The following is a 13,910-nucleotide window of genomic DNA, read 5'->3' as shown; positions in this document are numbered from 1 at the left end:
CTTAATCAGATAACAAAGTATTCTAAAGTTATTATGATTCAAAAATATACAGTACTATTAGTTCTGATTAAAAGAGAATGAGACGAAGATAAAGAGAGAACAACAAAGACAGAATAAGAGCCAGAAAATAAAAGCCCATTACAAGCGGTAAATTTTATTATGGGATAACAGCACATAAAGCACATCTAAAATCGATGTGTCCAATGCACTTTTAATAAAGGTAATATTAAAGGTACAGTTTCTAAGTACAATATAACAACATTCATATTAGAATGAAAAGTATTTAAAAGACAACATTAAATTTCTTATTTTTCTTTACAGCTGTATTTACAAAATGAATCAAAATACTTATTTTCATATTTAAGAATCAGACAAGAAGGAGCAAAACTACGTTTGTGAATAGACTACCTGCTAAAAGGAGTTCAAAAGAGCTGGATAAAAAGGTACATGATCATCTGTCCCCATTATAACATCAGTAGCAAACGTGTGACTTAGAAATTGTGACAACCACACACAGTTTAGGGGCTTTTCCCATAAATGGAACGGCATTTGCATGAAAAAAAAAAACGAAAAGAAGAAGAATCCACCCCTGCTCCACCCACCCTTCATGTTAAGTGACCCCGACTGACTGAGCGTACATTGAACACAGAACATCAAAGAAATCCAGATGTGGTGTTTGCATCTTTTACAAACACATACAAATACTTGATATACAATGCGTCAATAAATCTGTTCTCCGATGAAATCAGAAGAAAAAAAAAACACTGAAACACAGAATGTGGATTGCCTGTAAGTTTTTACCTGATCAAAAAAAGTGCAGGTGTATTTTTCTCATATTATCTGCAAACATTAATTGGACTCAAAATGGACATGAAACAAACTTCTTCCCAGTTGTGTTCATCAAATATGGTGAGGGGTAACATGTACACGGGAAATGGATCATCAAAAACATTGACGCATTAACACATAAAGAATCTGAAAAAAAGCCTGCGAGCGAGAATTTATCCTCCTCATGTACAAAATACATTGTCACTTCAGAACACGTCTGGAAAAACCACGAAAAAAAGAAAAGAAAAAAAGACAATCAGAACCATGTATGCATCTTGTTACACCGAGAGGCACTCAGTGTGATACGTTGTAGATTATTGCAAGCATATTCTCACTGATATTTGCTACAGAGTGGAGAGAAAAGGTCAACTTTGTCCTCAAATGGCATTTCTGTCATAGACATTTGTAACACTTCATGTGGTGCAAAAAAGGTTTAAACCACTTTTAGGACAGTCAAAAACGGGGGGATAACAAAAGCATAGCGAGGCTCTGTTTCATCAAATCAAAGCACCACTTTCCTGCATCAGGTGAAGAACTATGCAGACACAAGAGGTAAATATTAAGTATCTTAAAAACCTGACAAACTATAGCCTCAGTGAGTGGTTTTTATACAATCAGACAAAGAAAAACACGATACTGCTGCTTGAGTTTGAATATTAGCATTTCTCCAAATACCCGAAAAAGCAACCTTAAATAGTTTGTTAATTAGCAGATACTAGCTTTGCTATAAGTCAGAAGGAAATAAGTGCCTTATCCCAAGACGAGCACACTGATACAGGTACTGGCTGGGTACATTTTACCACTATCATTTTCATTATCATTATTATTATTATTATAATTATTATTATTATTGAGTCCTAATATCAATAATACATTAATATGCAATGAAATGAATGAACAAATAGGGCGACTAGGCTTCGGAATCAATACTTTGTTCACAAACTTAACTTACCTAGCACCACACATCAGGGCAACACAAAATAAATGTCAGCATACCCTATTTCTACCAAACTAATCCTAAAAGAGGGAAGCAAACTAGAAACCGAGTTATCGTACAATAAGGTGTAATCGATAAACAGATAAATATCTTCACTGGGTAGGCCTTAGTAGCAGTATTTTCCTCTTACCTATACAGACAGAAATTACAAAGCTACCTTTATACACGTGATCAATTATAACATTAAATATGGTGAATTAACAGCCGAGAAAGAGGGAGCGAGAAAGAGAGAGAGAAAATAAGATATACATCATACAGGCCATCGAGTTCTTGGTTCTCCACCCGGGAACAGAACTGGTCAATTATACAGATGAAACGTAAAAACATCCAAAGAAGAATCGACAACAAAATAAATTGAAAAAAAAAAAAGTGATAAATAAGAGGTGTATTTACATGCAGATGTTCAGAGACTATTATGCACAAAAGAATCCCAAAAGAAAAGAATACACAGACATATATTATTGCTTGACATTCGATTATGGCTAGAAGTTGCTTTTCATCTTTTCTTGTTTTTTTAAACTATATTCTTAAACATATTTTTAAGTAATAAATCCTTATCAGCTGTGCTTTGGAGAATGAGTTCTGTTCAAATGTGATGACTGACTTAGAATTCTTGGTAACATAGCGACACTCCAGCACAACTTAAAGTGTGACATAACTTTGATCTTCACAATTTAGGGTCGAGAAGACTTCATTTTCACAATTTAGTCCAGTCCAGAATTCATTTCCATTTATTTCAGATTTGGCTGTCTGAACCGACGGTGAAGCGTGTTTGAGCTGTGGAGCCGGTCAATGTTTCCCCCACAGCTTTCTGCAGACCCGTGAATTGTTGAAGGCAGTATGTCACGCTTTTAAAACCTACACATTTCATGTTTGGATGGATTGAGCTCAGCTTTTCCAAAAAAACCTTTTTATTTTTTTCAAAGTCCAAAATAAAATCAAGACCACTCCTCGTCCACATAACCCTGTTCCTCTGTAATTATTAAAGCCTTGTCTGGGGTTTATTTTATTCACACACTGTGAGAACAAACACAGACACACATTCACACACACACACACTATTGCTTTTTACAAACAGACAACAGAGCAGAGACAGAAGGACCAGCACATTTTACTGAATACTATACACTGATTGAATCGCACACTTAGCATCGATCCCTTACTTAAATTAGGGATATCTCAAGTGATAATACACAGAAGGACATCACTTTACAGGCCGGTGTGGAGAAGCAGTTTATAATTTCACACAAGTTTCCACATGTTTGAAGAGCGATTTCTGCTATCCTGCCAGATATTACAACCATACCAGAAGATTAAAACAGAGCAGTGTGGCTTTATTACTTTTTGCTTTTGACTGAGAATTATTTGAATCAGCTGAATGAAGAAAGCCAATTCAAAAGGATGAACTGGAGAGACCCGTAATTTTAACACAAGGCATATTGCTTGTTTTATATAGAACACAATGTTTTCATTTCATGAGATAAAAAACTGTGTTGGTGGTAGACCTTTTGAGAAAATACTGAATTGTTTGATGTGATCTTTAAAGATTTTAAAAGAGCGTTGAAAAATGAAAGATTTCTTTATTGTTTTGCAAATAAATAACAGAAAATCAGCCAAATCGCCACCTCTTCCTTCTTTTTCTGATCAGTAAGTGCTGCACTGTGTGTTCAGTGTGCTATGCCACCTCCTCGTATCATATGAGTGCTTAGAAGAGATTTTTAAAGACCTCATTAATTCGTCTGATCAAGTGCTCTGCAAGCTGCTTCTTCGGTCTATCTGTTACCTCCCTGAGCATACACACCTCATCCTCTTCGCTTGCTCTTGCCTGGGCCACAAACTGAGCCTCTCAACCTGGATTGTCTAGCAGAGTTCCAGACTGGGTTTGTTTTGCTGGGAGACTGAGGTTTACTAGTCGTAGTGGGCTTGTGCATATCCAAATAGCATTGGATCTTAAAAAAGATTATTACTTAGGTACAGCATATCTACTACAACCCAAACACAACAGATTTAGTATTGCATAAGAATATTTGGTTTTTCTAACAAAGAGGGTTATCATTTTTTAAAGACCCTGATGACACCATTTGAAACCAAAAACAGTTTTTTTTTTGTGACAATATGCTGTGTGCTGATAAAACTGCTGTTTTTAAATGCGATGGGCGTTTGTGTTGTTCGAAATGACATTTTGTTGAACTTGACCGTAGGGCCGCAGTGGCCTTTGAGTGGCTGGAGGTCCCCAAGGACGTCAATAAAAAAAAAACTTAAAAAAAACTCTGAGCCACTCAAGTGATGAATATTCAAACCTCAACCATTTCTCATGGAACATCCCTGACAACAACAACATAAATTAAATCTAATGAGTACAAAAAAAAAAGTCCTCTCAAACAGAAAGCGTAAAAGAAACTCTTCCCTGAGGGGTGACAGCACAAGGCATCAACGCCTTGTACAAATTGCACGGCAGAGGAATGATCGTGTGCAAACAGAAAACAAAAGACAAACAACTAGATTCTATGTTAGGGGTCGGTGATAGATGTATTAACATGCTTTGTTGGGTTTCTAAAGGGATATCTTTTTTTCTTTTTTTTTTTGTTTCTTTTTGCTGTTTTTTGAAAGATATTTCAAGAAGTCGCTACTGAGATTGCTGGAATGTCTTAGGTATCCATTCTACATAACAGACGAGTAGACTGGAAAGCGGAAGCAACGACTACTGTTTGGCACAACGAGGTTTTTCCTTTTCTTTTTTTTTTTCAAAAACCACTTTACTACCACACTGACAAGAAAGACACACTCAACAAAACAGAAACACAACAACAAAGCATTCTGAAAATAGCACTTGTCCTACCATTTTTACATTTCTCCCCTAATCATACAAACAACAGCTAGTCTAATTATTGCGGGAATATAGTTAAGTGCTACCTGACATCTTTTTCTCTCCCTCCTTCTCTTTCATGAGTTTATAAACCAAAACGTGTTACAAAAATAGAAGCTTTACTACCAGACAAGGCTTTGAATATTCACTCCCCCCCTTTACTGTTCCTTCTGTGCCCTGTAGTGGCGTAGCTGGGCTGAGGCTACGCTGAGAAGGCAGGTAAAGTCACTCAAAAACAACAACAAAAAAACAATAAAAAACATTTTGATAGAGACTCACACTGTGCTTTTTAGGTTGGACCCTGTGTCTTTGTTAGGCTGTTAGCTCGCCTGCTGTGTCTCTTACCTTCCACTAGATGGAAGAGTTGGATTAAAGTATATGCGGGATCTAAACACGGGGATATTCACTGCTTTTTGTAAGACCTGGCCGTGATAATGTTCCTGTGTCTATGCTTTCTTGTGCTCTTTACATTTAATGTGAAGTTTTTTAACTGTTAAACCAAAATCATCACAAATATTGCATATGTCACCATATAACACCTTGATTTGATCAAGAACAAAAATAATGTGTGTGTGTGTGTGTGCTCCCTTTAAAGGAGTGTCAGAGCTACATTTTGACAGGTGTTGTCAAGGTAACACAGCTGATGGAGCGACTCTAACCTGCCTCCTCATCTGTGCCTCTTTTGTCCACCAACCAGCGAGCAGTCCTAACAGAAAGCCCTTACACTTCCAGACCAATATCATCTGTAGCTCCCAGGACTAGCCTCTGTGACCATGGTTCAACTTGTATTTCTTGTGCACATGCAACACATCACTAGGTAAATATACAAGTCTTAAATTAAAGAAAGGTGTGAATAAAAGTGCCTTATCAATTCAACAATTAAGAATGGTCTAACTACTAATATCATACATGTTATTTAAAATAGATTCTATAAACATTACTTTTTTCTGTATAGTAAGTACTTATGACCATATACCCTGTAGTACATTATAAAACAGGTGGAATGGACCCTTTTCATTGTGTTGGTGCCCTGTGCTTCTCCAGGGCAACCTGTCCAGAGAAGGATTAATAGCAGATGGCCTTACATGATTTCACTATGCAACAATGGTGGATGGAGTCTTTGACAGCTAAAATCATTGCGTTTTCATTAGAATTACCAGAATTCTAGGTTTCTTTTTTTTTTCTTCAAACTTTTTTAAACGATTGTCCATAGAGAGGTGTCGATTGCATCACCATGCCGACAGACCCTCCCTCAAAGTTGCTGTGAGTTTTCATTCCAGGAACTTTGTCCAAAAGATACAACTGAAAAGAACATGGCTGAACTTGACCAACGTTTGCACATTTAGGAGTTTTTGTTTTTACTCTGCGATAGAGTAAAGTAGACAGGGCCAAGCCAATTAAACGTTTGGAATAAAAAAAGTGTTCAATCTGAATTTGGAGGGTTATTCATACTTTTCTATTAATCTTCTAATCTGAAACCTTTTTTTTTTATTATCCAAAACTGACTTGTGCTTTGTGTATTCAATTGTGAGTCGGATGTATGGACACATCATAATCAGGGGGATGCAAAAAAGACTGAAAATTAAATTTTGAAATGTGCAAAAAAGGGTTAAGTTCAGCCAGACAGAAATTATATGTCACTATCTCTTCTTCATGTCCCATGGGCTGTCAGGTCTCACAATTCTTCCAACGAGAACTAAATTCAATAAAGTAAACCTTGAGAATCAACTCCCTAAGCCTTCCCGTCCGATGTAAAAGAAGAAGTTGAACAGCGTGCCATCTGTCCGCTCTGGTTTGTGCAGGGCACCAATAAAGTGTCTCAGATTCCTCCTCCACATTCCCCTACGGTGGGCACACTGGCACCTGGCAGGGCTGCTACCCGTCAACGGGCATGGACTGCTCAAAGTCTGATCCGAACAGCTCCTTGTATAAGGGGGGGAAGTGGGCACGCACAATGTCTGGGTATATTGCTTTGAAAGCTGTGAGCTTCTCTGTATGCCTACTGCACAGCGCTCGCAGTGTCGACACTTTGCATATCAACTGTGGAGAGAGAGAGGAGACAGGCTGTTTAGATTCACAGGGAGGCAAGGACATGGAGTAGTGGTAGTGAAAAACATTCCTCCCTACAGTGTATTCCCGCTCACACAGGGCCAAACAGACTTGTAAATATTGAGACAAGCACTCAGGCACGAGCACAACTTGACACTTCACATTATGGGGCTGCTACAATTGATAAATTGCTACTTCTCTACTGATAAAATGCGCTTCATGTAGCATTATGAATGTGCTAAAGCAGTCTATTGCTTGTGGATAAAGATCTTAACAGTAGGAGATTACGTTACAACAAATGTAGAGCATGCTGAGCAGACAGCCACTTCAAGGGATAATGGATGGAGCGTGCACTGTATCACATTGTACCTTTGTGAGTATACCATCCTCTCTGTGGTTCTTCTGCAAGACATGCTGGAGAGCCAGCTGGATCTTCTGCTGGAGTTTTTCCACCTTCACTTTCTCCTGGAGCCAAGACCGGTCTGAAAGGTAAATCAAGACATTTCTGTGACTTTCCAAGCACACGCAGGCTTCTCCAAATGTCAACTTTGCTCGCGTGAAAAGTAATTCGCCGGCGCTACCAGGGGAGGATACTAATTGATAGAGAAAAACAGGAGGGCAACAGCGCTCCTTGTCGTGGTGAACGTGTGCCTGCTTCTTTTTTTCCCTCCCTTTGCACTGTGAGTGACACCTACCAGCAGACATCAACACAAAGGCGGAGAACAGGGCGATCTCATCCTCAGACAGGTGCATAGAACACAAGTTTTTCCCAAACTCGAAGACGGAGCTGATCAAGTCGTCACAGCCTGCCACAGCAAAGGACACAGAGAGAGGGCTTAGGATAAGGAAGACCAAAGAACAACACTCACTCTTGATCTTTATTGGGAGAGAGGCACACAGGGAGGGGGAGAGGAAGGGGGAAGGAATGAAAAAGAGCGGCATGCTGACAGCACATGGGAGCATCTTAAGCAGAACAGGCAATGCTTTTACTGAGTTTGTGCCTCCCAGACGAGTCACTTTTGGCAGTTGGGTGGTGTTATGCAAGCCAAAATGAGGTCACTATTGAGGCTTTTAGTTAAATCAATTATCGGGGATAGAGGGAGACAGGCGGATGCCACCGCGGCTTGGGAAGCCCATCACTCTGCCTCCCCCACTGTGGACCCCTCAGTACAGAACGCACAGGGCACTGGGAGCTGGGACGGAAACACATGTTCCTCCTTTAAACATGTACATACAAATAGGCAGAGAGGTATAAATAACAGTAAACCTGTCCCACAAAAGAAAATTCTTCATTTTTACTGCCGCTTCGGGACATATTTACATCTTCTTCATCAAAAGGCTGCTTGAAATGTGAGGAAATCCATAGTGGAGACTCTTCCTAATGTCATGGCAGTCAAACACGAATTCTATTTGCTTTCGCTGGAAATGTTTTATGTCAGACTATCGATGATGGTTTTGATAGCACTGTCCCTAAAGACGCTCCGTCTGGCTTTATTTATTCCACAGTTACAGGAGCCACATGCAGCAGAAGCTCGCCAACATCTCTGCTCTACCATAAATATCCATTGCAGAGACAGCGATGCCAGGTGAGGCAGGGATGAGTGCTCCGCGTTTGCTTCCAACCCTTGAGCATGGTGCAGAGCACAGCAGCACACACTTTGATTCTGCTTATTACAACAGCAACACAGCAGCAGCATGCAAGTACACACACTCAGGCTCATTCTAACACGCACACGCACACACCCCGCTGCACTTACCTAATGACTTGAACACATCAGGTCCGGCATACTTTCCATCAAAATAGACTGTGTTGTTTTGCGAGTCAAAGGCACGGCACATTCTGACAAACACAACTTCCAAAGAGCCTGTGGAGACAGACAGGAACAAGATGCTGAATCTGAGCTTTGTCTCCCTCTTTTTTTTTTTTTTTTTCGTTTTTCCCTCACAGTTTCACATCAGTCAGGGATGCAAAACACATGATTGTGCTTTTCTTTTAGAACACAAGTATCACAAGCACTTTTAAATAAAGAAGCCTGCAGTCAGGATGGTGGAGTGGGGGGGAGAGAGAGATGCCTGCAGATGATAATATCATAAACAGAAGGCTATTCTTCCATAATGACATGCCAGGTAAACGCTGCTCCTCATTCAGTATAGCGACACAGCTTTATAATTCAGGTTTTATTTCTTAAGATAGCAAGGGAATATATCCCATCCTACAATTTGTACCACTCTGTGGGAGTGGATAAGAGGTTTAAGAAAATGTAACAGGAGCCATTACTGCCTGTGAGGGAAGAGCTCCTGTTTTAAAATGTCATGTCTGACAAGTGATCTCAGTCTTTGCTTTATTATTCACATTGGCTGTGCTAATGTAAATAATGGTAAGGAAGAGACCCATGGGAGTCGTTTGTTTCCTGCATGTGCCATATGTTTGTATCTGTGAGAGGATTTGTATTTGTGGATAAATATGGGTGCCAGTGTGTGCACTGAGCCATAGCGGCATTAAATATTCTGTAAGTACGTCTTTATGAGAGCAAAATGAATACGCAGACGTAGTGGTTGTCAAGGGAGGAGAGGGGGAAATGGCAGCCGTCTTGATCGGTGTTATCAGAGCTCAGGAACACACTGCTTATCTAATACTGTGTCCATTCCTGCCCAGCGCTGTATGTAATGAGCAGAGGAGAATAAAGAGCGACACAGACAGACATAGGAAACAGGCAGGGTGGGGTCTCCTTTCTGTGACACTGTCTGTGCGTGTAAGGAGGAGGCTTTTGTGCAGTCAGGTCAGCTACGCCCTTGTGACAATGCCAGAGGGGGGTGGTGGGTGGTGGTGGTGGTGGTGGTTGTTGGTGTGGGTGAGTTTGACGGCAGCAGGGCCATGTTGACAGGCTGTCATACCTGCTTTCAGCAGCACTATCTGATCATTCTGACAGAGCTCCATGAAGCCGTCGATGCGCTTGGCAAACTCCACCACATACTGAATGGCCTCTGTTATTTTGATAGCACACAGCTGCCACATGACTTCCCGGGGCTAAGACATAAAAGGCAAGAGAATGGGTTAGCTGCTTGAAAACAATGGATTGGATAGGTGTAACTGCTGTGGTTGAACGGGTTACCTTGTTCTGGTAGCTCTCCACCTCCTCCTGCAGGAAGGCCTGCCAGGTCATCTGCTGTAACTCCTCCCTCAGGTACTGACATGTCTCCATGTGCGACTTTGAGATGTTCTGGGCCAGATGCTCTGCAACACAACCACAGTCACCGACCGAGAAAGATCACAGTCGAGATCTGAATGCTGCTCATAAGGCTATGTGAAAGTGAAGACCCCGACGATGAAATGTGCCACAGGAAAAGAAGATTTATTTACTGAGATTTCAAGAAGGAGGAGAGGCGGATATGCGTGGGTTTTTTTTTTTTTTTTTTGACTGGGAAAAGGCTTGTTGACATTTCCTTTTACCGCCTGCAGGAAGCTCATAACTTAAGGTTGAGGCAAAGCCAATCTAGTTATGACACAAACGCATGGAGAGGAGGAGGGGCGCCACGTTACTCACTCAAACAAAGGTCACATTTTCTCTGAGCGAAATATTGAGCATAAGAATTTAAATGGTTTTGAAAACACATCTGTTAAAAGGAGTTCCTAAGCACAGGGGAGCCTAAAAAAATGATTTCCCCAGACGCCTGCCCTGCTGGATCCTGATTGGCCCTAATTAATGGAAACTAATTACAAAAAAAGAGGCTCTTTTAATGAGTGTTGGAGATGAGTCTCCAACCTCCTGCTATTTTAAGCAACCTTTGTGTCGTTTGCCCCACGGTTGAGTTGTTCTCCCCCCTCCTCCTTTTTGCTGTCTCTCCTCCTGTCTCCCCCTGCCTCTCTCCTGCTCCTTACCTAGTTCAGCCATGGACACGGTGGGGGAGGTTTCTCCGTTGGTGAAGGAACAGTAAGGGAAGAAGCCAGAGCCAGGGGCAAAGTCGCAGATGGGCTCTGGTTTGATGCCGTTGATGTCCAGGCCTGACTGGTCAGGAGATGGCTGGATGTCTAGATAGAAGCTGCTGACCGCCGAGTCTGGTTTGCTGCCATCGGGGGTGTGACCATCCATGTAGCCGCTGAGGTCGTCATGGAGCTCTGTGAGGCCATTGGCTGAGAGGCCATAGCTGGGTGTGAGTGGCTCCGCCTCACCCGGCTGTTGTTGGTGGTCGCGCTGCTGCTGCTGCAGCCGGTGCTTCTGGACCTCAGCGTACAGGCTGTCTCGCTGCTTCTTCGACATGCGGCCGAACTTCACCGCTGTGATAAGACAGAGATAACATGATGGGCTGAAGATAAATATCCAAGGAATCACATTATTTTCAGGATGGAGCAGGTAGAGCCCTGCTGGCAGAATGTTCAGAATCATTAGATAAAACTAAGAATCTCTTGATTCAAAAATACACTGAGCAGGTGGAGGACAGACATTTTCAGAAATGTAATTGCAGTTTTCTAACTCTTGATAACCTAACAAAATAACGAAAACAAAATGTAAAGCATCAGTAAGGCCCAGTTAAAAGGACAAAGAGTATTACAATTGGCACCAGTGGGAAGTGACAAATAGTTTTCCCGGCCATTCAGACGTGAGGTAGGCTAACTTACTGCCTCCTGTTTCAAGGTTTCCAGACTAAACAGTGCTGCTAAGAATGAGACTCCTTGGCCAGAGTTCTGGGGGCCTGGCAGTATGTCAGCCGGTCACACTGAGTACGTGTGTGTGCTTGTGTGTGTGTGTGTGTGTGTTTGTCTACACTCAGTGGAAAGCGAATGAAGTGTCAGCGAGGAGAGGGCAGGCAGATGGGCTCTGGTGTGTTGAGTGAAGGCAAGAGTCACCTTCGTCTGTCCTGGCCATGTGTGTTTCTGTGCATGTCTTTGCACGTGAGAATGTGTTCGACTGTGTGAAGGTATTTATACGTGCTAATGTACTTATGTGCTCATTCATATTCATCGGTATATATGTGCAGAGCAAACGAGTGAGCCTAAACAGGCATCTGTGGATGTATGATCTTGTTTTGTTTTTTTCATTGTGTGTGTTCATTCGAGTGTGTTGAAAAATAACAAAACACTAAATAAATCTGTTCTTATCTAAAATAATTTTCACAGCTCGGCAAAGTCTGGACCAGCTCGTCTGGACCAGCCTGGCGCAGCAGGAGTCCTCCAGCACACATCCCCACCTGTGTGCTCCCATTACTGCATCTCAGCTGCTGTAGCACTAATGACAACCTCTAACAACCCCCTATTTCATCAAACCTAGTTTCTATCAAAGCAACAAATTAGTCCCACAGACCGAGTATCACCTGCTACTGGCAGACAATGAACATAATAAAGTGTAGTCTTAGCGTGTGTTCATGCCACCATGTTTCTAGTCGGTTTTTGTCTCTGAAAAAATAATGGCGGTCATTATCTGTTTCTGTATTGTCTGCCTCTCAAACAAGACGACATTTCCAGCACGAATATCGTGTAATGAATAACCTACGAAATTTACAATAACACCTATCACTGTGTCGCATGCATTTGTTGCTAATGGCATTTGAATTGAGGTAATCTGTTACAAAATATTTAAAGATTTCTGCTCAGTGTTGTTTCCGGCTGCTATTTTTCCAGCTTTGAAAAAAACACAACTTTGTTTTTGTAACATGATCATTTACCTGAAATGGTAGGTGTTTGGTGGGTCGATGAATTATTGGATTTAAAAAGGTGCATTGATAGGCAAACAAGCCACAACACATTTTAGTTGGAATTAAAGGCCGATACTGATTACAGATTACTACACTATTATCTAATTCTTCAAATCCAACCTACTCTCACGGTTTTATAGCTTTAGTGGCATGCAATAAATGTACACAATCAAAAATCAAAAAGGGATATTCCTTGTTTCCTCAATGGTTTCCAAATCTGGTTTAAAGACACTTAAGCCCACACAGGAGCTCAAACTAACGCTCCCTGCACACCCCACCATGCGGCTTTATTCTCCAACCTCCACCATCAAGCACTTACCATCTCTGGACATGCCCACTGCCAAGCACTTCTGCAGCCGGCAGTGCTGGCAGCGGTTGCGGCTGGTCCGGTCGATCAGGCAGTTCTTCTGACGGGGGCATGAGTACGCTGCATTGCTCTGCTGACTCCTCCTGAAGAAGCCCTGTGGATGGAAGCACCTCATGTTACTGGACTTAGCACCACGGGTGGAAAAATAGGATCTGGGACTAAAAGATCAATTCATGCCTTAAAAGTGTACAAAATCAGAAAATGCATTGCAGATTAATGGTAATTTATTGTGTACCTGGTGTTTATACAATTTAAAAGCCAACAAACAGATTAACAATTCTGCTCTTGTGTTCTTCTGGCTGTTAGAGTGTTGTGTTTCAGTGAATGCAGCAGGAGGGTGGTGTGTTTGGGTAGGACTGATAACACTGGATGGTATTTTTCTTCAGCAGGGTTATTAGTGTTGATTAACGCAGTGCTGGCATGTGCAGTGCTAAAGGATTGCGGGTGCACACCGACTGGATTCCTCATCCTTTGACTTAATGAATTGATTCCAGCACATCATTAACATGCCCCACTCTACTGCTCCATACACATATGTCTTAATTAGCTGCTCATTGGCTGTTTAATTACAAGAAAACAGCTGACAGCTGCCAAGTTGCTTTATAATGGAAGCTATTATGGAAACAGGCTATAACTGCCAGTGACAAGCAGCACTCTTTAATAATGCTATGATTTATGGTCCAAACTTTTTTTACTCACACATATCATTAAAGGCCTCTCTGCTTTGAACTAATTAGCAATCATTAAGGATCGATTTCAGTGGTTTAGTCTTTAGTGTTTTGTTCTTTCCAGTTCCGATGTGAGGGAGAGGAGCAGTGGGAAGACTAGCTGAAAGGAACCTCTCTCTCTCTCTTTCACACACACACACACACACACACACACACACACACACACACACACACACACACACACACACACACACACACACACACACACACACACACACACACACACACACACACACACACACACACACACACACACTTACATGAGCAAACAGTAAAGGTGCAGGCTGGCTGAGGAATGCTAATGATGTGCCTGGTGACAAGCACAGGGACAAGAATACACTCTAAGCACAAAATTCCCCTCACAGTGAATGGCTGGTGCATTTG

The 13,910-nt window shown here is 41.6% G+C and overlaps 1 protein-coding gene across 2 annotated transcripts in view; it reads right to left on the bottom strand.

Annotated features, from left to right (window-relative positions):
* Positions 1–138: 138 nt before the first annotated feature.
* Positions 139–13,910, bottom strand: part of roraa (RAR-related orphan receptor A, paralog a) — a 184,869-nt gene continuing 171,097 nt past the window's right edge. For both annotated transcript variants that reach the window (XM_079345336.1, XM_079345337.1), the window contains 8 exons: positions 12,751–12,892; positions 10,621–11,016; positions 9,854–9,975; positions 9,636–9,768; positions 8,498–8,605; positions 7,436–7,546; positions 7,110–7,222; positions 139–6,731 (listed from right to left, as the gene is read on the bottom strand). In XM_079345336.1, coding sequence (XP_079201462.1) covers positions 6,567–6,731; positions 7,110–7,222; positions 7,436–7,546; positions 8,498–8,605; positions 9,636–9,768; positions 9,854–9,975; positions 10,621–11,016; positions 12,751–12,892 — 1,290 coding nt within the window. In that variant the 3' untranslated portion in view covers positions 139–6,566. The remainder of the gene's footprint in view (positions 6,732–7,109; positions 7,223–7,435; positions 7,547–8,497; positions 8,606–9,635; positions 9,769–9,853; positions 9,976–10,620; positions 11,017–12,750; positions 12,893–13,910) is intronic.

The sequence above is a fragment of the Symphodus melops genome (genome assembly GCF_947650265.1).
Source record: "Symphodus melops genome assembly, chromosome: 6".
Taxonomy (NCBI): Eukaryota; Metazoa; Chordata; class Actinopteri; order Labriformes; family Labridae; genus Symphodus; species Symphodus melops.
The sequence above is the reverse complement of the archived record's forward strand: the minus strand, read 5'-3'. Positions and strand labels throughout refer to the sequence as shown.